This window comes from Squalius cephalus, assembly GCF_949319135.1.
Source record: "Squalius cephalus genome assembly, chromosome: 11".
In the NCBI taxonomy this organism is placed as follows: Eukaryota; Metazoa; Chordata; class Actinopteri; order Cypriniformes; family Leuciscidae; genus Squalius; species Squalius cephalus.
The window spans coordinates 29,708,219-29,735,401 of NC_137132.1; the positions used below are offsets into that span (position 1 = coordinate 29,708,219).

Below are 27,183 nucleotides of genomic sequence, written 5' to 3' on the forward strand. Positions count from 1 at the left end.
TAACTACATTTTGCAGGCCGGTCCAAGCCCAGGGAGCATGGGAAAAAAAAAGCTTGTTTTCCAAATTCTGAGTATACCTTTGAATCTTTGAACCGAATGTGTGATGGGAATAGGGATATGTCACCAACTGTTAAAGCATTACATTTATGTGAAAAAGAATGTCAGGGAATTTGCAGCTTAGCGTATGTTTTGAAACCAGCAGAAATTGCAGGGTAGTGTAGAACCGAGGGATGTTTATTTCTTTTTCTTTTCCTGACTGACAATCAACGCTTGTTAACCGATCATTAACTGTTAACCGACAAGATTGTTAAATTAAATTAAATTAGAATGGATGTGTCTGACCCATTAAAAAAAAAAACTGTTTTCCAAGGGTTTAGTTTTACATGCGCAAATAGCCAAAAATATCTTGAAAAATTACTTTAAACCATTTAACTGGCAGATTTTCCTGTGGTTTAATACATTTGGTCAAAATCTTGTGTTATATGCGTTATAATACTGATTCTGGTAAGAGTGAACCTATTTATTTTTTCCCATCCTGGTTATAAGGCATATTTATTTGTTGCTACCCAATTGAAGGGCTAATGTTTTTAAGGGACGTCACATGTCTGACCGGAGTCTGACGAACTTGACACTAAATCGGTTTAATTTTAAATGGTATCCTTAACCAACTAGTCGTAGACCAACCAATGTACTCTTTCTTACGGCTTTAAGGAAAACAAATGTCTTGTTTGATTACTCTGGATTTGACTGTAACACACAGGTAAAGTATATGAGAACATTCTGCCTTCGGGCATTCCCATCTTAAGAGGAAGTTTTTCTAGCCTGAGAAAAACGGCTTTCTGTAGTCTGAGAAATGTCAAAGAAACTTGAGTCTTCTTTTCCCAGTCCTTCTATGTTGAGTATCATCAAGGACGGGCTTAATTGATCATTTTCAAAGAAAAACAGGTAGGTTCATATTATCCATATGGGTGTCACTTCTATTCATGCATCTACTTTTCGCACCTCTCTTCCGTGCTGTCTATTGCAGCAAGAGGACCGAAACACACTGCTGTAATAGAGGTGCGAAAGAAGCTGTTACACTACCTGAACTTCATATCCGTGCACATCGATCATGGTATTAATAGAAGCAGCGTCGCTCAGTGAATGGAGAATAGAAAGAAGACGGATAGGAGGAGGAGGGAGGACATGCGTGAGTGACCGTCTGTGAATGAGTGCGTGTCGCTCGGTGCGCCCTCACTATTGTCACCAAAGCAAAACGCAGAACAAAGAAGTCAAGGATAACTTAAGGACCCCTATCCTTGTTTTTAATTGCTGGATCCATGCCAGTCCAGTACTTGGCACTACCTGAAGGTGGGTTTGTAAAGTCTGGACGACATCCATATTCACTCGCTTTCACACACACACGCTCACCAAAGAACAGTCACGAGTCAATGCCGGTAAGGCACAGAGGGAAAGGTGAGAATTACAAACCCTCGGTGGAAAGAGCTATTGTATCCACTCGTCCGTGGCCTTCCTCCCTCGCTCCTTTTCGTGGTCCTCCTCCCCTCGCGAGCGTAACACAGGCGATTAGCTGTCCTCCTCATTGGTGGCGCGCTGCGGACATCGCCAGGGCTTATTTGTTGAAGGGGTTGCCGTGGAGACTGGCGGTGGTGGCGAGGCAGAGTTGGAGCCAGAAAGAGAGAGAAGAGGGAGAGTCATCCATCTACTGCAGAGAGAGGAGGAGAGATTAAAAAAAAAAAGAAAGGGAGAGTGCAAACATGGGCTTCGCTCCGGTTATCTTGTGAACGGCTTCCAGCTAGCGCACTTAGGCGAGACTTATATCCCTTCCTCTCGCTTTGCTTAAGAGGGTGAAGAGTTCACGCAGGCCCCCATGTGTCGAACCCACCGCGCAGCCCTTACAATCTCATGAGCACTGGGTGAAGCCGGAGAAGGGTGGCTCGGACCCCCGGGAGGGTACCAGATACCTTAAAATATCGGCCAGCCTGTTGAAGCAGCTGTGGCTGGATGAGAGGGAGATGCGGGCTACAGTAAGTGAAGGTTCAGTCTTTTCTCACACAACATACATTGCTTTGTCTAAAACTGCATGTTGGCAAAGGAACGAGACCTGGAGAATGTGTCAATAATGCAGTATATGAGACTTGTAACAGAGAGTGGAGAGGAGAGGAGAGGAGAGGAGAGGAGGAGGAGGGGGGGGGGATAAACAGCTGTGTTGCAGAACAAAGGAGTGAGCAAGAAGGAGTAATTGCGAGCTCGGGCTCACATACACACGTGAACGCAACAGCATGTAGCTGCTTGAACCTTAATTCAATAAGACCTCCCTCAGCCACCCCCATCATTGCGTGTGCTGTTGCTCATGCATCGCTCTTCTCTGCTGCGCATGTGGTCGATCGAGAACACGCTCCTGTGTGTGTGTGTGTGTGTGTGTGTGTGCAGCAGTCGAGGGGTAGCTGGTGTGTCTCGGTGGCACTTATGAATGGGAACAGAGAGTGAGACGGACGTACAGAGGATGGCTGTGTTAGGGGAGACCCGCAGTTGGAGCCCCAAGCCGTGGGAGTTCAGGCGCTATAATTGTGACTTCCACCCCAAGTCTGAGGTAAATAAATTGCCTGCGCTGACACGCTTATTTTCTTTGAAACGCACACTGTTAGGGAAAATGCTGTGCTTATTTTTAGGTTAGGCTATGAGACTGAAATTCATTTGTGTTTGTATCTATTAAGTAGATAAATATTCTCTTCTTGTAGACTTTTTTTCCCCCTTGTCATTCTTGACTGATGCTGTTGGCTTTTAGATGAGAATGAGATAAACGAAAGCTGGTCCTTTCGTTCAGTTGTGTTTTTTTTTTATCTCCGGAAGGACTGTCAGTTCTTAACCCTCAGCTGAGGCGAGAGCCACATGTTCCTGTTGTTCTTGGCATGACGTGTTATTTGCAATGTTTTTGCTCCAGAGTTCAACTCTTTTGAGAACATGTACACATTCTTAACTGATGCTGGAGAAACAACTCTTTAATAATCTGTATGCCAGGATCCCTGATTATTTTCAAAGTGTGTTCTCTAAAAGGACAATGTCTTTTTTTCTTTCTGCTTTCAGCAATGTTGTTTTGACTGAATGTCTTTCTGAACTCTCCTTGTGTTTATTCTAACTGTTGACTGATAGCAAAATGCATTTCTCGGTCACGGCATGACATTTATCTCGGTTCATCTGCACCTTTTGATGTGACTCAACCCCATTCCATATCCTCTCATGAGAAAGGCATAAACATTGAGCCTTTTAGTGCAGGACTGCAGAGAGCTGAACGAGGTGGCATATGTTTTAAAATCAGCCAGTCAAATGACTTCCTGCTGGAGGCTTTCAGATCAGGACCCCTGCTCCACTGAAATAGATCAGTGCCCCTGCTCGTCTCCGAGACAGATGTGTCATCAATAGTGCCTTAACAAAAGCTCAATGAAAGACTGACTCAGAGCGATTTTCATGGAACAAGTTGTACTCTGATGAGCGCTGAACCAACCGCTCCATCTCGTTTCAGAGCCATGCGAGTGACGTGGTTTGGACGTCACTGCCAGTGATGTTGTCCTCTCCACTTTATCATCATTCATCCTTGAGTGATTTAATGTGTCGATTTGCACCAGGTCTATTGAACTGTGGTGTCCTGCCTTGCCCTTCTTTGTTATGTGGTATTGTAGAGGGCTATCATTTACAGAATTATTTAGATTTTTTTTTTATAAGACTGAGTTATACATTTGTGCAGTTTCCTGAACTTACTTGGTTTGGTTGCTTTCACATTTAATTACTTGGCAGACACATTACCAAGGAGCAATTTAGAGCACTCGTTTGGAGCTCACTATTGACTGAATTAGCACTTTTCGGAAAAAAAATGTGAGTGGTGCTTGCCCAGAACTCAGTGCCATGTTGTTGGAGTGTTTGCCAGGAGGTTGTCTTCTAATTGCTAAAACCCCGTCCACCTACACAGCGACTTCCAGCGACACTAATATCATTGATTTTCCGTGAGAGCGGGTGACTTCTGGTGACACGAACAACAGCAACCTCTGCCGACCAGATGTGGACATGTCCAGCTTACCTTTAGGCAAATGATGAGCCTCTTTCGGGAGTGAAAGAAAATAAGAGAGAAGGCTTTGTCAGTGTTACTCACTAGGGCTGTCAAATTAAATTAAAATTTAGAATATTTGTTGACTAAAAATAAAAAACGGCGCATTGAACATTTTTGGTGTACGAATGGCAGCCTTGTCAGTGGCACACGAGATGCGATGATGATGTAAGAGTTATTGTTGCGTTTTTGTTGGATTTGGATTAGGCTACTCGATTGATTATTTGCATGATGCCTTTGAAGTTTTTGGGATCTTTAAGTTTTAGAGGAATGGACTTTGGACTTTAAATGGAGGCACTGAAGATCTCGGGTTGCATAAAAATGTCTCCATTTGTGTTTGGAAGGTGAACGAAAATCGTATAGGTTTGAAACGACTTAAAGATGAACTGAACTGAAATAAATCAACATTGATAACGTGTTGTTTATGACAATTAAAAGAAAATTACACAAATAAAAAAAAAAAAAAAAGATCAATATAGCTTTTTTTAAGCAACACAAAAATTGCGTTTGTTAGTATAAGAACGCTGGCAATTCTGATGACGTCACCGGCATGGTAGGACCTGCGAAGGCATATAGGCAGCTGCAGCTGCATTTCCTATACACACGAAAATTGTGAGTACATGATGACAAAATTTTCATTTTCTGGGTGAATTATACCTTATAAATGCAGTAAGCTGAGCCTTGGATAAAACTAACTCTATGACGGATATCGTTTACATCAATGATTCAAATCATCACATTTTTATTGCGATATAACTATGTATTGTTACACCCCTAATGGATTTACCTTAATGAGTTTTGAGTGGTTGCTGGCATGTGGCTTTAAGGTTGTTGGTATGTTTATGGAGGTTGTAATGTATTTATTTATTTATTTATTTATTTTATGTACAAAGAGGCCATTACGGGGAGACACGGCAGGCAAAAACATCGTTTTTTTTTCACTTGTCAATTTTGAGATTTTTAACTATTTGTCTTCAATAACATGTCTTCTTTCAGACTTGTGGTGAAAAAAAGTCCGAAATACACATTTAGGTCTTTATTTTACTACATATTTGCGTCTGTAGATTTCTCCTAAATTCAACAAAAGTTGCCGTTCTAAATCATCCTGCTGTCACCACATATACCGTTGGAAAGCTCTCTCTCTCTCTCCTGTACAATGCTGTCGGATCCAAATATGGCCATTTCCTTTTTATCAGCAACCAATCGTGAAAGTACAATGGGGCACTCTAAAAGCGGAATCTCATTGGCTGATGTCAATTTCTGACAACGTGATTCGTTCAGATGCATTACGTGACGTGCTCTGACATTTCCAGAGTGTGTTTTTGACTGGGGTTCTGTTCAGTTGAAGGCCATAAATGCTATGTTAAGTTTTGATGTGTTTTAGGTGGTTTGTATTGTTGATTGCTAATGATTTGATAAGATATTTTGTCTGTAAATAGTTGTTTCCCCTAAAAAAGTATGAATTTTTACAATACAAATCTTTAAAGGCCGTTTTCTCAAAATGGGTTTTTTCTCATACTCTGAGCCAGAAATCTCCACTTCAGCAGCACTTACATAAACCAAACTTTCCAGTTGTATTCTATATTCTTAAAGTTTTTACAGAGGGGTTTGTTCATATATCATTCAGATTCTGATTTATACAACATTTTATACCTAAAAACGGGGCGAAACTGGATTTTTTTCTGATTAATGGAGTGATAAAAAGAGAGATCCAAAATCCCCTCTGTAAAAACCTTTGACTCTAATATGTCAACAAAATGAAACAAGAATTTTGAATCTGGCTTTATCCAATGTTCAGATTTCTCTTCTGGAAATATATGTAAATTAGCACATTTTAATGACATGTGTTAACATGTTGTGTTTTGGTCCCTATATTACTCTTCTTGCTGTCTTTATTTGGCCATTTTTATAGTTTTATTGTCAATATTGTCTAGAATGTTATGGAATAGTGTGAAATATGAGTGGGTAAAACTTTGAATGAAATTGGTTGTGTTGTTTCACGATTCAGATTACTCGAAGCCGCAGTCATAGATCGTAAAACTAGAGGAGTTTAAAAAAAAATATATATACTCCTGTTTTTCCTCTCCTTTTTCTGGGAATCAGAGCCTTTTCGTCATGTCAGTAAACAGTGTTTCCACTTTCTGCTGCACTCAGATGCATTTTCATCTATTTGCGTGTCAGTTATGTATAGCCACACAAGAAAATGATGGTTGTAAAAGCTTGTTTTTGCCTGGCTGAATGATGGCCACTTTTATGCTAGATATATTAGCCTAGAATAAAACTGAGGCATGTCTATCTCTGCGCTGGCGTTACATGAGGTCAAGATGAAGGCAGCAGGAAGTTCAGTCTTTTAGATTTTATTCATGGAGCCCTCACAGGTAGGGCCATTCAAATCGATACCGTGTATCTTTATTCAGCGCGGTGTTATCTATCATCCAAGCAGCTTATGTAATTTTACGGAATCAGGGAATGTATTTAGCTAAGTACTGAGCTTTGAAGTGGTCTGAATAGGCTGGTTTCCTCTAACAGTATCTTTCTTGCCTTCTTCAGGTAATCTTGGTGCAGGTAAACCCAGGAGAGGCCTTCACCATCCAGCGAGATGATGGTCAGTTTCAGTGTATCACAGGTAAGATTCAAGATGTTCCTCTTGTGTTGGAAAATTACACAGTAGTATTTCTGTGTAATTTAAGACATAATTACATTAGTCTACGAACAGGTGGCATTTAATTTAGCCAAATCACAAGTTCAGATGATTGTTATTACCACTTTGGGGCTTCCTTCGTAATTGATTGCAGTATCTGTGTAAGTTCTCCAAATTTATTGGAGAGATTTGAGTGTCCCTGTTCCCAGATAATTGAGAGATATCTTTTTAAATAATCGTGAATAACACAAATCCTCAGTGTCCCCAAATGCCCCCTCTAAAGTTTAAACTATGCCGTAATTTACCCTTTTAGTCTAGTGTTTAGATTTATATGGAATGCAACTACTACAATTTTCAATCTCGATAGAGTGAAACCAGGTATGCCCTTATAAAAAAGTCTTTATTAGGTCCCTGTTTACGACCCCGAGAGCGATTTAGAGCATCAAAGCATCTAGAAACAGACATGTTCACAAGTCCCTAAAGGCCAAGTCAAGTGTCAAGTTATTGACCATCTCAAGTCTTTGAGGTCCAAGTCTCAAGCTGTTGTTCTATTTTTAGCAATAGTTCTTTCAGCTAATTAATTAATAGTTGTAATGAACAGTGTTTAAGGACATGGAAATGTATACTTCTTGAAAATAGACAGCAAGCAAACCTCTTGACAGCTTTGCAACACCGCAGCTCCCCTTTGGATTAATTGATTGCTTTTCAAATTAAATGACACAAAGATTATCTCACGGTAAGACTTGGCTATATTGTTACTGTTGTTTGTTGTTCATTTATATAACAGCACTTTTCCAATGGGTCGTGTATAGGCTACGTGTGCCTTCAGATGCGTCACGCATTTATTAAATAATGCTGGCTTGGTGTGCTGCAGCCCAGTTTGATATTGCAGTTATGAATGAGTTAAGAATGAAAAGTAAAATGTTGTTTCGTGGTCTCATGTGGGGTATGAAAGAGAGAATATAATCAGGAATGCTGTACCAAAATTACTTGTTTTTCACAAGTCTCTGTCTTCAAGTCAAGTCTCTTGTTCACGAGTCCAAATCGACTTAAGTGCGAATCGAGTCCAAGTCGCAGACCCGAGTTTCTATCTCTGTCTAGACGTCATTAATTTCCAGTGAGAGTTGTTGATTTGAGGCAACATGAGTAACTGAGACCAACGCAGTAAAAGGATGATCAATCTAATCTAACGTGATGCACTGCCCTATACCATTGGATTGTAATTAAGTTTATGCGCACACTCCACAAGGTGCAAAACAATCAAGCTATGTCTGCATGATTAATTTAAATTTCAATATGTCTTTGTGTGATTAAATCGCCATGGATGCAGTATTTGCAGCAAGATAATTACCGCCAAGACCGGCAACACAACAAAACTGTTTAAGCACTTGACAGTGCATGGAATAAACTTAAGAGCAGAAAGTTGCTCCTCCTTCGACTGCAAGAAGAACTGGAGCGCGTCACGTAAATGAACCGAAACTCAGCATATAGTATACTTGCCTCGCAGACATGAGAAAGCTTGAGATGTCTACTTTTAAACGAACCAATTCAAATAAAAAAACAAATACACTCTGATTATGTAATCCAAATGAAAGGTGCATGCGCACGTTTCACTATACTGCGGTAAAGCGAGTCAGCAACGTCAACTTCATCTTTGAAAACACTAGTTTATTAATAAACAATTAAAATGTCTCCTTGCTATTTTTTCCTGACACATTCATAATAATTAGGCTACTTTTACCAGTGCTTTGCGGCAAGCTTTATGTGTACGCTTGAGCGCGAGGCATATATTCCGCCCCCCTCAGGGACATATACGAGTCATTAAGTCCGTAAAAAGTAAACAAACTGAAATTAAAACCAATTTTTTTTTTTTAGGTAATATGTAATGTAATCTTGATTTTATAAAATTGGTATAGAAAAAAGTATCATTCAGGAACTGGTATCGAAGTCAAGGTATCTGTATCGATATCAAACAAACTTTTGAGCGATACGCAGCACTTATAACGTGCATGTGGAAAACCAACACGCACCAACGACCTTCCCAAACTCGTAATGAGAAGTGTTTAAAGGCCCAGGTGCACTTTTCGGCCTTTCGCTCAGGCGCGCAAGAAAGCCTCAAAGTCAGGCGCGCAAGAAAGCCTCAAAGTATACTCCTTTGGCCGTGAGCAGATAAGAAGTGAACTTTGTGAACCACGATCTGGTGAACTTTGTTTTCAAGCGCTCAATTCACTCGCACATGCGCTGTTGTACGCACACCATCCGCGCGGACACACAATTGCGGCTGCATGCGGACAGTGTTCCTGAACGTCTGCAGAACCTCCTGATGACGAGGACCGTTGCGGAACCTGGACGGCCAAAGTATACTTTGGGCTTAAAATGGCTACCAACAAAAGAGGAGATTTCAGGGCTTCCTGTGGTTTTCTGCCTAAATTAATTTATTAAAAAAAAAGATCTATTAATTACTATTTTATCAGAAAACTTTGTAGTTAGATTTTTTCCCCAAACAGTAGCCTAAGTATTTAGAGTTGCAGAATTTTTGTTGTAACTAGTCGTGACAGTCAGTAACGTCACACATTGACATGTTTTGATTTCTTTTTGATTTTTTTTTTTTTTGGTGTCATATCAAGCAATAAATCAATATTTTGTATTATTTTTTGCTGGTTAGCTCTTTGCCACAGTCAAATCTCAACATTTTGCTTTCAGTGAGGACAGACAAAGTACTTCCTGGTTTGGATGAGGTGCTTAAATACTGTCTGTTCTTTTCAAATACTTTGTTTTACTGACCTACACTGTAATACCCCCCTCTGAACTCACTTTCCACACGACTGCATCATGTCTCCTAGTCATCCTCCAATTCACATCCAATTCCAACACATCCTCATTCACTAAAAGAGCCATCCAGTGTTGGGTATAATTGCCATATGTGTCGGAAGCTCAGTCACAACAGTCAGCTAGTGCTCGGTGGGTCTCGGCAGGGTTGCAATGAGATGTCTTACACCCCCTCTCAGTTTGCGAAGAGCTCTTTTTGTCTACAGCCATTGTGTGGGACGGTGCGAACAGGCTACGAACTGCCAACCTCCCTGATTGGCAGTTGCTGCAATAGGAAGAAGTGGAGTGTGACTGTAATTGAAAGATTACTGTGCCTTGGGAAGCTATTGATTAGAAAAACAATAGCATCCAGCTCATTGTATGCGGTAAGCCTGATTGTTCCATCCCTAGCTTGCCTGATTAGCTTGGCAAGGATTTGAACTTGTGAAGCAGTCAGCTGCATTGAAATGAGATTGATGTTATCATCCGGCATTAGCGTTTGACTGAAAACCCAAATGGATGTGGTAACCAATTTGTTCTTAAAACCTAAGGGCATCATTTTTTTTCTTTCTTTTACAGTTACGGCTAGCACTTTGTTAGCTTGTCTCTTATCGGGAAGCGAACACTGAATGACACAAAGTCAGGTGATCACCCAATCCATATGAAGATATGTTCAACATAAGTGGAAAGATAACTTAAGCTAAATATGTTCTTTGTGGGCGGTGCTGCCCAGCACGATGTGACTGAAGTAGAAACTCCTTAAAGTTGTTATGAAGTGGAAGTAGCGACATATTTTTTTCTTCCATATTGTGACATGCATTCGATTGTAACAGATTTTCAAAATAATGTAGTGCGAGGCCTTGGTTCTATCCAATGGTTGTTGATTGGTGTTTGAAATGTGGGAGTTTTAGCTTGCAGTCGATTTTGGAGGGGCACTGTTTAAACTGACTAAATGATTGGAGAAATCTGGCATATGCCACCAAAGAAAATATTTTTTCTCACCAGATGATCAAGTTATGACATTTCGATTAAACGTTATGAGTAGGGTTTGAAATTAACTTTTTTACCCACCGGCCAATTTGGCTACTAAATTAAGTTACCGGCCATTCAGAACTTCTACTAGCCTAAAAGAAAAAAGAAGTGAACCAGATTAACTGTCACAGCTTGTATATAAAATATATAAAATGAAATAAAATTTGGATTTCATACATTCATTTCTTATTCCAACAAAATCCTGTCATCCAGCCATCTCCTCCCTTCATCCTCATCACCAAAAATGTGTTTTAGGTGGACAGATCAATACAGTACAAAGAAAATGTAGGATGTTGGAAAATAGCAATGTCTTTCTTTTCTGTTAACCAAATGCTTTTTAATCTTCGCAATTGCTTCAATGCAAATGAACAAGCGAAAATTATTTGTTGCGTAGTGACGGGCATGTTCAAGTAAGCCAGATTTGAGCAGATTCGGCGCATATGCTGTATTTAAAATATCATGATGACTCACGAGTTGAGTATTTGCGCTTTTCCAGCAAAGTGAGTAAACATATCGCGCCAAATTGGCTAGTGAGTTGACAGCCACAGTTGATTTTTACCCGCATTTGGCAGGTTGGCGGGTGTTAATTTCAAACCCTGGTTATGAGGTCAAAAAAGAAAGACTTGTTCATGGAAGAATCGTTCACATTGCACTCTATAACATGCATTTGAAAAATGGAGTGCATTTTCTTTCATGGTGTCTTTACCAAGGATAGGTCACCTATAAATGAAAATTAGATTTTTGAACAATGTACTGGTCTCTCTTTTCTAAGCAGTGAATTGGGACTGACAAAATGTTTTTTTTTTTCTTCTGAATATTGCTTTTTGAGGTTTAAACTCACCAATCACCAACAATTGTAATTGCACGGAAAGGAGCGAAAAGTATAAAAACATTTCTTATGTCATCTGCTGAAGGAGTCAATAAATGTTCTCACTGTAATGCACTGTCTTTTTGCTTTATTTAACTAAACATTGTTTTTGAAAGAAGCCAAGCGTCACTGATAAGCCATAGCAGTAATTTAGGCATTTTGAATGTGCGTCTCAACGCAGTCGAGGTCTTTGTGGGACAAAGAAGCCCTTCTCTTTCAAAAAGGGGGGCAAGAGTTGCTAAATTTAGATGCGAGCTTCACCTCTCTCTGAGAGGAAGGAGTTGATGAGGAAGAGTAACGTGCGGGCGAGCGGACTGCTTTGCACTGGTCTGTCACTGGGAGCTGTTGTCTGTCAGTGACGTGAATGGAGTTGATGACTCACCGTTGCGGGAGCCGAGGGAAGAGCGTGTGTGTGTGTGTGTGTGTGTGTGTGTGTGTGTGTGTGTTTTTAACCCCTAACCTAAGAGCGAGCCGGAGGTAATGCTAAAATCCGCAGGATAAACCAGAGGGAACTGGTTTGTCCCTCTCTTCCTGATTTCTTTTTCGGTACAGATGGTTGTTTGTTCTATTTCTGAATTCATTCATGTGTTTTCAGTAGCTGGAAGTACATGAATACCATATGCACACTATGGAGCTTCATTACTGTCTGTTTAATTTGAAGAAGCAGCCTTGTGAGGGGAAGAGAGAACTTAATTTAAGGCATCCCAGACTGCCGGGGGTTGGCTGTGTTTGAGGAGAATTAAATCAGAGGGGGGAAACATAACATGGCCTTTTAACATCCTGGCATTGACGCATCTTTGACGTTTGCCGCCCTAGATGTGGTCATTGACGGTCAGCCTGTAAATACGCTCACGTTGATTTGCGTGCTCTTGTTTGTGTTTTCATTACTCATGTAGGATGTTGGCCAAGAGTTCCACGTTACTGACGTTCCTCCGCTCTCTGACTAGCTGGACTATGGACCAATAGTCTTGTAATAGTTGTTTCTTTCACCACCTCTTTCCTTTTGTGGTTTGCCTTTTATAAGTATAAATCTTCAAAATTAACTTAGGAGGTTATTCTGAGTGTGACTTCCTTATATTGTGCATTGAAAATGCAAATTGCTTCAGGTTTCCTTTAATTTGGCATTATAATATGTGTAGCCATTTTCATGCATTGGAGCCATAAATATTGTGCAAAACGTCTTTCTTCCTCAGAGCGATTGGGATGGCCACGACCAGTATGAATGAATATAACTGGGTTCTTTTCTACTCTGTTCACAGTTCTGAGTTCGGTTCTTATAAAAGAAAAAATTATCTAGAAAAGATTTCCTTTAGACTTGTCCTGAGCCGTATCTAAGCACCAGGACCTAGGTCTACAAAACCACTTGAGCTAAAAAAAAAAATTGTGTTAATAAAAATGTTTATCACTAAGGGTTTTCATAGCTTAAGTGGTTTTGTGCAACCGGCTGCAGAATATCAAGTTGGACTCTTTTGGCTCTTGCCAGTAAACGGAACATCTTAGTAACCATAGAGCAAGACCCTCTATCAACACTCGAACAGTATTGTAGGGGTGAGTTGACGTTGTTCCCTCGACGACTTCAATATTCTTTCATCCTCTTCTGCTCGTCATGAGTACTTGCTCTTGCGTTGACACTGTTTGCGATGGGCCACATCTGGCACTTGGTTTATTTCCACTCTGACATTCAGACATCTAAGTGCAGACAGTCACGGCCTGATTACATAGTCCAGGTGACATCACACACTTGACTCTGTATACTTGTGCATTACCTGCTTTTTAGTATGCTTTTTTGTTGTTGTTTTTTGCTTGCAATGTTTTGGCCGATCAGAGTAGCCATCGGAGAAGCTGCTGCGTTGACGTCAGATACAGGGCAAAGCAACTCAGATTTTGGTTTGTAGAAGACTGGGCAAGATACAGGCAACATATGTGTCCAAGATGCTGGCACTTCTCTATTAATCAACCGGTTTCTATGAAAACATTTGCTCTCCAAACTATATGAACAACTATAAAACCTACCCTTTTATGACTTTGAAAAAAAAAAAAAAAAAAAAGTTTGTTAATACCATGGTTTTTGCGATTGGTAATATCATATTTCTTTAAAAGAAATCATTCTTTGCTGTAGGATAAACTAAAAAAGTTGAATACTTATGTATGAGCATTAGTAATAGCAATGATTAATTGTCTTATCGACACCACAGGTTAAAATTATATCACAGATATCATCAGTCCAGTCAGCCCAATCATGCTTTGGTAAATCATAACAAAAAGTTGTACTTTTGACATACAAAGTTAAGACACTGTATCTAAATATGCTGAGTTATTACACAGTATATCCAAATGTAATCATTTCCTTTTTATCTTAGAATTATGATTATTCATAATTGAGAAGTCAAAATTGCCGTAATAAATCATATTATGAAATAAGATGAAATTGACAATGTTTGTGGCTTTTGATCTCATAATTTAACTAACTTTTTGTCAATTTCGAATTGTAACAATTTTATTTCAAAATTGTTACTTGGCATCTCATTATTTCAATTATGCCATAACCAACTTTTGTCAATTTCTACTTAAGTCATGACCCTTTTTAATTTATAATTGTGACTTAGTATCTCATCATTTAAATTTTGCAATTACAAGAGTGCCATGGTCATCCCAGAACTTTGTTGATGGACTATGATATACTCTAGATAAAAGAGCACCTTTATTTTAATGCTAAAATAATACTAATCTCAGGATGCATTCTCTATTATTCACCATTGTATAATAGTCAATTGTCAATTTTCAATTTTCACTTTGTCAATTTAGACTTCAGTCATGACTCTTTATTTTATAATTGTTAGTATGTCATTATAACTTAATATCTAATACTGTAATTTGAACTTTGTCGAACTTTGATTGATTTACCAAAGCAAGATTTTTTTTTTTTTTATGTAGCAGAAATAGGCTTACATTGTTTACCATAGTACAGCCTCCATATTTTATTAAAGGGGTCCTATTATGCTTTTCCAATTTTTAACAACTTAAGTTAATGTGAAATGTTGCTGTTTGAGCATAAAACAGATCTGCAAGGTTACAAAGCTCAAAGTTTACTCCAAAGGGAGATATTTTATTTAACAGAATCCCCTTTTCAAGAACTACAACGAACGGCGTGTTTTGACTACAATGTGATTTTTCCAGATCTTATGAAGTGACAATGTTACTAATTTAAATGATCTCCGCCTACGCAAAAAAGGGGGCGAGGCCTGATTGAGCTGTGCTAGAGAAGACAGTGTTGTCGCTATGTTGCAGAGACGCAGTTGTTGTTTTTTTTTGGGGAGAACAGCTTATTTTCTGTTGCTTGTGTAAGACTGTTCACCGCTCCTTAGGAAAATTAACCATGGTTTTGTTATCGATTACTGTTTGCATTACCTTAGTTTTCCGACAAATATCATGATTAAATGGTGGATAACATCGTGTCTATAACGAATACGAATTTTTAAAAAAACATACTGCTCTGAAACGTCCTGTGAAATCTTTGCAAGCAAAGTCTGTGCATGAAATCTGTTCTGCATGATCCTCTTGTCTGTTAACATTGTCAGGGTCTGAATCGGGCTCGAAATAGTTTGAAATTGACGCCATCCTTATTCATATTTACACTAGAGCAGAACTCGCAGTTATGGAGAGGCGGGACATTTCCCGAACGCGCTAAGCTGTGCCAATCACAATACACTGGGCCAGCTAACCAATCACAGCACATTTCGTATTTCGAAAGGAGGGGCTTCATCGAAATTGGTGTGTTCGAGCCAGATTGTGCAGAGAGGTGCTGTAATAATTTAAAATATGTGAAAAATTAGTTTTTTTTAACAATCAAGCTTGAAAACATATGCTAGTACACCCCAAAAACAAAAGACTTCGTAAAAGGGCATAATGGGACCCCTTTAAAGGTTTTAAGGTCAATAAGACTATAATTCTTAACAGCTTAAGTGACTACACTAAGACTGAACATTCAAACAGACTATGTGGTAGAGCATTCGTGTTTATGGTTGTGTCTGCTGTCTGGTTTGTGAACTGGCACAGACATCCGCTGGGTTATGTTTTTTGGGAGGCATTATAGTGCATTTGTGTGTGTGTGGGTGGGAACATTCCCTGCGAGTGGACATTTTCTGTGGGTGTATTTATAAGGAGTTACTCACCGAAGCAACTCTTGATTGCGACTGAAGCCAGTGGTGAGCTCTCAGTACTGTGACCTGATCCATTCACCCATCCAAGAGAAGCCCTTACTAATGTCACCAAGTGCAGCTTAATTCCATCGCAATGAACTGTGTGTAGAGCTCTTCTCTCTCCCACGATACATAAAAAGGCAAATCACTCATTTGAAACTAAACTGAACGATTGTTTGCTTATAGATTATCATCAAAGAACATGTTAATCTTTGTTTCACCCTTATTTGAGACTAAACAAAATGATAGTTTGCCTTCAGGTCGACATCAAAGAGCACGTTGGTCTGAATGTGCTTTTCACACAGAGAAGGTAAAGCACTAGGGATGCATTCATGAATAAAATACCTGAATTTGAATTGATCTGAGTTTAAATTATTTTATTAATTATAATACCACACCTGAATCTATCACAGCAGAAAATTAGTAGCCTGGAACAGCGGACAATTATAGTTAAATGGCAATCATAGAAAAATATTTGACCACACAGGATACCACAATTGACCAATCAGAATCAAGTACCCCAGAGAGCCGTGTAGTAATAAAATTGTTTTTCAAAAAGAAATAGGCAAACACCGTGTTTGTTCACTATTAAATAAATGCTATGTTTTATAATGAGGATGACATTTTAAGCTATGACACTTGCAGGATGTTTTAATGTTACAAAGACCCCTTATATTTCAAAATATCAAGGCAAATTTGATTTGAATTTCAAGGAACACATTTACATTGTTATCAGTTCTCAGATTTCAGATCCGATTTCTCATGTCATGACCCCTTTCATAATTACGAAGTCAAAAAAAGTTTGAAAAAATGAAATGAATGCATCTGAATTGTTCACAATAAGATCAATAACAGGCATGTAGAAAATAGATGGGACCAGTTTTCATTGCATGTCATGCTTTAATCGGGCTCAAACCCCTCCCCTCCACAATCCACTAGAAGCTCACATTCGTTTTTCTCAAAATCCCATCAACAAACGATGGATAGGACCAAGTCCCATCCTGCCTTTCTTCTTCTTTTGATAATTTCTTTTTTTGATAATCTGTTCTGTTTCACTCAGATTTATGTCATAATAGGAAGAAAATATCATACACAACTTCTTAAATTTCATTGTAACTTTAAACTATACATATAATGTGTTCAGTGGGCCTCATTCAACAAATCTTTTTATAAACTACTTTTAAATCATTCATGCAGTAGATTGAATGAGACAAATTACACAACAATGGTCTTATGAACATTTTGAAACGTTCTGCTCGGGATTCATGACTGAACCTGATGCATTTGTATTTTGCATATGTGGGGTCTCTGCAGAAAGATAGGTCGCAATATATATTCATTTTATGAATTCGCTCGCTCTCTTTCAGTTTTTCCAGTACGCGCTTCATTCACTGCATCTGCAGTCCATAGGTTTTGGAATGAATGAGTCGATGACTCATCCCACTTTGCTCAAGCCTTTAGGGATGGATGGAGAGGGAGAGAGAGAGAGAGAGAGAGAGAGAGAGAGGGGGGGGGGGGATAAGAGATGGTTTGGAGAAAGATCCAAGTGTGTTTTGGTTTATTTGATGATAATCCTTCAACAATTAGATGGGTGCAGGGTTCAACAAGCTTAATCAATACTCTTATTTTAATCCCACTTGCATGCACGCCATTGCATGCCATGTTGTCTTTGCATAACTCTTGGGGCGGTAAAAACAGATTCCATGCACTGATAAATCTGTGTGGGCTTTCCAATTTAGACAAGGGATTTATCATACCCCATTGAGTACTGTCCAAGGAATGAGGACGAAAGCATATTATCCCAGTAAGCTTGACTTCCCCCAACCTTTCTTTCTCTATTGCGTTATTCTTTGAAGCATCACGAGAGGAGACAGTGGGAGGCTCGCCAAATTGAGTTTCTTCTGTTCCATAAACATCGCTGTGGTCTTTTCCTCCCTCTGCGCATGTAGACGGACGTCACTCAGTCCGTCGGGGCGTGACGGATGCTTGTTACACAGCTGTGAAGGATGCAAATAAAACATTTAGCATTCAAAAAAGGACTCGTTTGTTAAATTTCTCCATATTGCACAGGAGAGGGTTGGTCATTAAATTATAACCGTCTAAGTATAACTTGTACTTTGTTAATCCTTCTATCTGTTCACCCGACCTGCATGTCACCTTCCCTGAATGCTGTCGGCCAGCGCTAGTGACTCTCTAATCCGCTAATGGAACGCTGTAGGACCCTCTCAACCGGTGACAAAGTGTTAAGAGGATAGAGCCTCTATTACACCTAAAGAAAGAAAGAAAGTAAATTAGTTAGAACTAATCAGACAACAGATAATCAGCAATGCCAGTGTAGAGCTGGGTTAACGTTTTGTAATTAGCAATTAGCCTAGACGAGGGGTTGGTGGAACTGTGTTTGATTTGATAATTTCCGGGGCCAGTGTAATTAGACCCGGAGAGTGTGACACATTCCCAATGTTTAATGTTGGATTAGCTGCAACTAAGGGTACGTTTACACGACAACGATATGCGTAAAAAGTTTTTCCTTTGAGTTTTCCACTTACAGGCGACACCATTGTCAAAACGTTTTTGTTGTTTACACGGAAACTTGCACTTTGAAATCCGTTTTTAAAAGTTTGCGTTTTCAGGCACCTAAAACGCTGTTATGTAAAAAATTTTTTTTTTTTTTACGTTTTTAGTTGAAAACGTTGTCGTGTAAACCGCCCCAAAGAGCAAAATCTTTCCTCGATCCAGGAGCACAAAGTTAAATATCCATTTGCACTGACAAAGCGACTGGAAGTCATTCATTTTCTAACTTGTGGTGACGTGAGGGTTCATGTATGATTTTGAGTTTTGTGTAGAACTTTATGAATCCATGACCATGAAGCTCACGTGATCCTCTTCTTGATGATATGGTTAAATTTAAGAAGGTTGCAACGAACCGTACAGCGACTGAGCGACCTCCAGTAGAGATTTTCGAAGTTCCTCAAGCTTCTATCATCAATACTCAGCTTTATGTACGTTTGACTGTTTGCATGTGCTCTTCTTTCATTACCATGACAAAATGAAGACCACTGCATTGTCTTGAATTCAGGATTGAAGGGCCAACTAACTGTTAAGAGATGTATCTCTCAAGTTCAGAAACTAGAACTAAGAAACGGAGAGCTGCATTGGGACTGTCTGTCCGGATATCAACTGAGGATGAGCTTATCGAGATGTGGAACCCTGTCAGGTTGTAGCCTAGTATTCCTATTCATCTTATCGGATTTCAGTGGAGCGTTTGGATTATTTACTGAACATCCCGAATATCCAGAGATATCAGCAAAAGGTTTGTGTTTGCCGTCAGCCCTAGTGATCCAGTCCCAATCCACGAAATGTGTTTCAGAGCTTCTGAGTGATAGTTTCTGTTCAAACTTGTCGGTTCTGGTTGTGTTTGTATCTGAGAGAGATGATTTAACGGCTGTTTATTCTCAGAACAGAACTGCCTGTTTGTTTGGAGTTATTCTTGGCTCGGTGCGGTGTGTTTTTCTCGTCCTCTACGTGTTTGTTGATGTTTCCTCTGGAAGGCTGGCACTGGGGGTCCACGTCAGCAGAACAGCAGACCGCCCATGCTCTTCAGGATCTGAAATGAGAGGGAAAGAAACAGAAAGAGGGAGGGGGATGTGGCCTTTTGTGTCTGATCTCTGTCTGTGCTTGTGCGTCAGTCTGATGTAAAAGTGTGGGTGTCTTTTTTTTTTTTTTCTTCCTAGCCCATCCCCCTTTTTTCAACACCCATCCCATCCTCCTTTTGCTGTTACAACCCATTCATCCTCTTACCTTTCTAGCCGTCCCTCTTTTTTTGTACTTCATTCATTCGTTCATGCTTGTTGCAGACGGATGCGACATTAGCATCTTTCCACGCCCCCGCCAGCAAACCATATCGTAAATCAGAAATCGATCATCTTACTCAGGAGGCTCTCTGATGGAGAATTGGATCAGGTTCCTCCCACGCTCAGGGTTTTTTTTGCATTTGAGATGACCTGAGTCTGAGTCATTAGTCATCAATTAGTCTGCTTGAGTCTCTCCTAAAACAGGCTTCAAAGCCAGCACAGCACTCCACATCAAAGTAAAGAGCTAATAGTCCTCTATGCTCTTTGTAGTACTACAAGGCTTATTATAAGACAGGCTAATGATTTTAATCGGATGTATGAGTAGTAGTAGTGTTGTTGTTTTTTAAATATTAGCATTAGTAGTTGACCAAAATGGTGTTTTAATAGCTAATGCCTTGTCTATAGAGCAGCTGAACCAGCCCTATGCAGCGGCATTGGCTTAACCAGAGTTTGAAGCGAGGCTGTTTGTCTGACTAACCTTTGGGGAACAGGGTGTAAACTGTTGTCTAGTTGATTTCTAAATAAATTACTCTTGAGATATCAAGCACATACAGCATGACCAGTGAAGACCAACTTGTATAAATGCTAGGGATTCATGATATATCGGCCACCATATCAGTATCAGCCGATATATGTTCATTTTTAATGTTATTGTTTTTGGCCCAATAAGAAAATTTGTCTGATATATTAAAGCCGATAAATAATGGATTTTTTTTCTTCAGCTGAGACATTTCACATGCGCACTGTTCTCCATAATGGTTTTGAATATCTTGAAATATGATTGAAATCTCTTCAAAAAAGGAAAATACAGTTAAGTGCAACGTGTAACGCAAGGCTGTCATATAGGCTACATGAAGATATAATGAGAACATTATAATTGTGTGCTTGGGTCATGGCCTTTAATAGTGAGACTTTTGTTTTTGTAATCCTAGCCTAATCCTAATAAATGCATATAGCTTAAATTTTCACTGATTTAACATTAAATTGTGAGTGAAATCAGTGGTTGAAATCAGACTGGTTGTTTATTTGACATGAAATGCTACCACATTTTTGTTTGTGTTTTTATTTAAAGGTACACTGTGTAGGAATTTCTCCCATTTAGCAGTGAAATTGTATTTTGCATTCAAACAAATAGTGCTTTCTAGCGCCTCGCTTTTTCAAACGCGTGTTGCAACTACGGTAGCCGTTATGTTCCAAGAAGCTATGACAACATGTCTTCCAATAGCACTTCATCGAGTTTTCTTTCGGGTGATGAGGTTCGTTATTTTGCTTTTTTGGCGACGAGGATTCCTTCTCCTGTGGCTCGGCATAAGTATGATCCTGCATTATGAAGTACCGTGCAGTGCAGCCTTTCAAATTTGCCGGGGCAGTGACAAGCGCCTCCCACTGATCTCCTGGTTTCATTCACGTGACGCTGGCTCTGAACGAAAAAGTTGAGGTAGGCTAGTGCTTTTTTTCCCTCTCTGCTATTACAGTTTTTCAAAATGGCGGAACGACATTGAAGCCTCCTTGGACTTACCCGTCCAATTTAAATAAAGATAAGAAGTTCTTCGCTTACGAGGATAAGTCAGATCATTGGCTGAGGTCATTTTACACCAATGAGGACATATTTATGAATAAAGACATTTGATTTTAGCTAATAAAATACTTAAACTACACAGTGTACTTTTAAAGTCCCCCTGTAGTAAATAATATTATCCCTTAAAAGTCATATTTGATTACCAAAATTATACATTTAAATGTTTTTTCCTTAAATTCTTCATGCCTTAAAATAGCTTGAATGTAACTTAATGTAATTTAGTATACACTGTTCTATGAATATGCAAATTAACCCCGCCTCCACTCACTCACACCAGCTCAGAGATCCACTCGTTGACGATCACACGTTGACCTGATTGGTTACATCAGCGATTTCAAACCGTGATTTTGAGACTGTCTTTGGTTCACTGCAGTTTTAGGGAGACAATACTCAGCATTGGTGTTGACTTGTGCATTTTGTACATGTTTTTTCTTAAACCATATTAAAAACACCACATAGACTCATAAACAACATTAAAAGCTTGATTTTTACCACAGGGGGACTTAAATATTATAGAATCACTAATAAACAATTCATTAAGTGAACATAATCATTCATTTTAATGATTCCTGTCCCTATTTTTGTCATTATCTTTTTTTTTTTTCCTCTCTTTCTTTGCTGTAATGAACTGGCAACGACGCTTTGCATAATGAACATTAGCACATGTCTACGTAGCATTGAAAATCAAGTAAATTCTTGTTTTCCATGATGCGACTGCTTTGCATAACTCACAATTAATGTCAAATAAAATGCAGAGTATAGAGTTATTCCGATCGAAAGATCAGACATTTCTGTTTTGAGCATGTCACCAACCACGTACACACTCATTTACACACGGAGACCCACTTTGACGCTGATTATAGAGCAGCGAAGGCTTACGCGCGCCGTAATTACTTCCAGCAAGCACTCGCTGATTATGTGAGTTAGCCTGTTCATGGAGTGAAAACAGCTGCGATCCGGGCGAGGGGACGATGTGAACTGTGAGCTAATACAATAGTGACACATGATGTAGAAACAAGAACCATTAAACCGCCCCATGTTTGTGTGTTTGTCCATCTCATATCCTATATTAAAAACAATTCGACTGGAATCCAATGTTTGGTAGATCAGTTTTCTGATCCTCAGGTGGAACGTGAGGGTCCTCGGCTATTGGAAATGTTAGGATGAGCCACTCCTGGATCTGGATAGTTTAATAAGGCCTGTTTTTGGTCAGGTGGAGCAGATCAGGTCAGCGGGTTCCTCCATTACGCTACATCCAGGTGCTTAGGCTCAATTTTATCTCTTCATTGTGTTTCTCTGGTGTGGCTTGTACAAGTAATGGTGCTGCTGTTTCCATGAAAGACAACATCAGAGAAATGTGTGGAAAATGTCTGACTTGAATAGTGAATGGCCATTCTTAGTTCTGCTGCCGGCAGACTACTTAAAAACACAGGAGAAAATAGTGTGTTAATATAGTTAACAGAACTGTACGCTTCTTTAAAAATGTCATACAATGACAAATAAAAATCTATGGCTTGGGGTTTCAGGTAATATTTAAAACATCATAACAATGTTAATGTTATCAGTGTAAGTATGTGTACCTTGAATGCAAGTCCCTTAGGATATAAGCTAAACGCTTATATGTTAAGCTCTGCTAAACGCATACATATAAATATTTCATGTTTTTGATTGATTGTTTTAATATATTTTTTTTTATTTAACAATACTTTGAAAGGGACAGTGATAAATTATGGCAAAGATTTATAGTCATTTTCTGCATGCTATGTAGGAACTTTATTCCTAAATATATTTAATTTCTAAATATAATTGTATATTTGTATTAATAAAACAATATGTTAAATGAATATTTAGAATACCTAGATGGTTTGCTTTGCTTGTTTGGTTTTCAGTTGATTTTTCTTTTTTTTTCTTTGTTGCTTAACTATGTTTTTTTTTTTGTTTGTTTTTTTTTTTGCTTAGTGGTGTTTTTTTTTTTTTTTATCCATTAATTTAATGGGTTTTTTTTTATTTCTTTTTTACAGAATGGTGTAGTTAGGGCGTCTACTAGCAGGAGTTAACTTGACCATGCCAGCCAAAACATTGACCCCTTTAGTCTGTAGTTGTAGTGCCGAGGACTTTTACCTTTTACCTGTGACTGGCGACTCTAGCCTGGAGAGGTGGAGCTAGAAACCTTTGCTCTGAAGAGAGGGAAGAGGACGGAAAAAAACAAACATAAGCTCACACGCGCATTACCGTTCTTCGTGGAGGACTGTTATTTTCTCTGTTTCTTTGCCCTTTTACCATGAACGAAGGAAGTACACCTGCACAGCAGGACGGAGGTCTGTGTTTACTTGTCGTTTTGCATTTGCGTGTGTGTTTGCTGTCCTTTGCATCATCCAGCACTAACAAGCTCTCCGAGTCTTTTCTGAAAGTGAAAGTGTCAGATTGCAAAGGAAGGCATGAAAGAGCCGTTCTGTAACAGGCTTTGCTGAGTCACAGTTTTTCCTGAAACAAACACTCCAGTGCTAAAACTTCCACGGACTCTGTCGTTTATCAGTGTGTTTCTTTACCCAGCTGAGTAAATTTCAGGAATTATTTGCATTGATATAGTAAATATGCTTATCAATGTTTGGCCAAAACCTGGACTCTTTGGAAAGTGAACTGCACACATCTGTAAATATGACAGATTTTCCGACCTGCTTTGTATTTGAAGTTAGTTGAAGATAAAAATTGTAATTCAGTCATTTACTCAAAGGAAAGAAAGGAAGAATCTAGTGTCTCTTATGATCACCACGGCTGCATTTATTTGATCAGACATCAATAAAAACAAAGTTGTGAAATATTATTACAATTTAAAATAACCTGATTATATTTTAAAATGTGATTTATTGCTGGAATGGCAAAGCTGAATTGCTTGAACACTGACTTAATGTATTTATTTGCTTATGATGTTTCCTCCACAGGTCCTGCTCAGGTTCCCATGATGTCCCCAAACGGTTCAGTGCCTCAAATCTATGTGCCTCCTGGATACGTTCAACAGGTGAGTCATTACAGTACTACTTATTTTAGTATTTTTATAGGTTGAGTTGTTATTTTGGTTTGGTGAAAGGGATGCAATTTCCAGTCTAATTTACATCTCTATGGCCCTTTTCCAAACCTGTTGAGCTTCCCACCTAACAGTGTTTTCAGGCATCATCGATGTGAAGGCTGTGCCAAACATTAGTCAGCAAAATGAGGTCTTTGGTGTTTTAAGCCCCCAATGGCGCCTTCCAGGCAGCGAGGGGATGGGTAGGTTTAAGGTTGAGGGTAGGGTTAGCTGCCTCTAAGGAGCCATTGGGGGCTTAAAACACCATCGAGCGCAAAATGATGCTGCCTTAGGGGCCGATCACACCTGACGCGTTTTTCAGGTTCGAAAACGCGAGGTGCACAGCACTTACCATCACACAGAATGTTTTTTTATGTTGCTAGGCAACCACTGAAACAGCTGTCCTGTCAGTCAAGTAAACAGTCAAAGCAGCCTTTTATTAACTTTATTTACTTTCTGTTAACATTGTGGTAGTTACGGTTCGTGAAGTTGTTAAGCTCCTGGTAACCCGCAAGAGCACCACAAGTTTATCCTCTATCATCGCACTCTCCGGCGTTCAAGCAACTGTAGCTTTCATCACTAAAACGGAAGGCCCGCCTCTCCATTCACTCGATTGGACAGTGGGAAAAAAACGCGATGACGTCGGGTGCTTTTTTTTTTTCAACTTCAAAAACGCGAGGCGCAGCAGGCGCATAAACAGCGCGCAGAACGCTCGCTGCCATAGGAAACCAATTGAAAATAGGCGCCTCTCACTGCAAAAAACACGTCAAGTGTGATCGGCCCCTTAGGAGGCTTTCACACAATTATTGTTTTCACAAAAAAATCTCCGGAATGGTGTAAATTTCAACAAAGATGGCAAAACCTTTAACTCAAATCAGGCTAAAATACACTGTTCAGTTTGGTCCATCTGCCATATTGAGCATTGGGATTTATCCATTCATTTTATGGAACAGAGCTTATCTATGTAAAGGCCCCGATATGCTGATTAAGTTCTTATGTTCTTCACTTCTTCCGAAACTGGAAATGCATTTGCAGCATTATGCTGTTAGCAGCTGTTAGCTGCTGAATATGCAAGCATATGCTGTGCGCTTTACTCTCATTAACAAAATAAACACAACAAAAATAGCAACGGTGAAAAAACGGCGGTTCAGATAGCATCTGATCATAGCGATGTGGATGTGTTTTCACCAGCTCTGAAATTAAGCCTTCTTGTTGAGTCACGTCACGTTTATTTATTTAGCTCTTTATACAAGATTGTGAGCCACAACACACTTGTAGCCAATCAGCAGTAGGGGGGTGTGTCCACTCATGATGGGGGAGGAGAGAGAGTGAGCCAATCAGTAATGGGGGCGTGCCCACTCATGATGGTGGAGGAGAGAGTGAGCCAATCAGTAATGGGGGCGTGTCCACTCATGATGGGGAGGAGAGAGTGAGCCAATCAGTAATATGTGGTGTGTCCACTCATGATGGGGGAGGAGAGAGATCCAATCAGCAGTAGGGGGTGTGTCCACTCATGATGGGGAAGAGAGAGTGAGCCAATCAGCAGTAGGGGGTGTGTCCACTCATGATGGGGGAGGAGAGAGTGAGCCAATCATTAATAGGTGGTGTGTCCACTCATGATGGGGGAGGAGAGAGAGTGAGCCAATCAGTAATAGGGGGCATGTCCACTCATGATGGGGGAGGAGAGAGAGAGAGAGACAATCAGCAGTAGGGGGTGTGTCCACTCATGATGGGGGAGGAGAGAGTGAGCCAATCAGCAGTAGGGGGTGTGTCCACTCATGATGGGGGAGGAGAGAGAGTGAGCCAATCAGTAATAGGGGGTGTGTCCACTCATGATGGGGGAGGAGAGAGAGTGAGCCAACCACTCATGATGGGGGAGGAGAGAGAGTGAGCCAACCACTCATGATGGGGGAGGAGAGAGAGTGAGCCAATCAACAGTAGGGGGTGTGTCCACTCATTATGGGGGAGGAGAGAGAGTGAACCAATCAGTATTAGGGGGTGTCTCCAGTCATGATGGGGGAGGAGAGAGAGTGAGCCAATCAGTAATAGGGGGTGTGTCCACTCATGATGGGGGAGGAGAGAGAGTGAGCCAACCACTCATGATGGGGTAGGAGAGAGAGTGAGCCAATCAACAGTAGGGGGTGTGTCCACTCATGATGGGAGAGGAGAGAGAGTGAGCCAACCACTCATGATGGGGTAGGAGAGAGAGTGAGCCAATCAACAGTAGGGGGTGTGTCCACTCATGATGGGGGAGGAGAGAGTGAGGAAGATGGAGATTTGAGTAAAGACTGTAGAAAGAGAGATGGCTGAGAGACATTACAAAAGAGAAAAGGTCAGAGGAATATCACTGGAAAAAGAAGCGTTATGATCAGGCAAGAGCTTTAGGACCCGTGTTGATATTAGAAAAGCTTTCCAGCGCTGGAGAGACATAAGCAGGAAGGTCTGAAAACAGACGGCGGGTTGCTTTGTTTCTGCTCTATACGCGAGTAACATTGGTTTTGCTGTGTTTCACAGAACTAAGAAATGCTGATGTTGTAATGTTAGCTATAGTAACAAGTGTCATTGTTTGCCTGGAGCTGCTGTGCAGCTGGCGTCTAACAACCAACTCTCGCTCTTGTGTATTGTGTTCATTTTTTGTTCTTCCTTGTCATCCATTCGTCATCTTTGCTTTAGCTGAAGCGAAGCAAAATAATGCTTCATGAAAATATGATAGAGACATCCACTCTTGCATTGCGTGCATTTTAGGGTTGGAGCAACGAAGGGAGGGGTGTTTTTGTTTTGGTTGATTTCAAATATCAACAGTGTTTCTCAGAAATCACTTACTGCACCTTTAAATCAAGCAGTTTACAGTATTAAACATAAAAAACAGTGTCAGTCTCATTCAATTAGAATTACAACTTCTTGTTTCTACTATAAAGCGGCTCTCTAGTGTGTTCATGCTTATACTCGCGTCTGACCTCGATGGACTGAACAGAAGAAATTAACCAGAGAAGATTTCCACATCAAAGAAGGCGGGGCCTCAGAGCCACACCCACCTAT

General features: G+C 39.9%; 1 protein-coding gene across 4 annotated transcripts in view; it reads left to right on the forward strand.

The window, feature by feature from the left end:
* The window catches only part of fndc3a (fibronectin type III domain containing 3A), a 97,197-nt gene that overhangs the window by 33,876 nt on the left and 36,138 nt on the right, over window positions 1–27,183 (forward strand). For all 4 annotated transcript variants that reach the window (XM_079885847.1, XM_079885849.1, XM_079885846.1 and 1 more), the window contains exons 3-4: window positions 6,653–6,728; window positions 24,023–24,099. In XM_079885847.1, coding sequence (XP_079741973.1) covers window positions 6,653–6,728; window positions 24,023–24,099 — 153 coding nt within the window. The remainder of the gene's footprint in view (window positions 1–6,652; window positions 6,729–24,022; window positions 24,100–27,183) is intronic.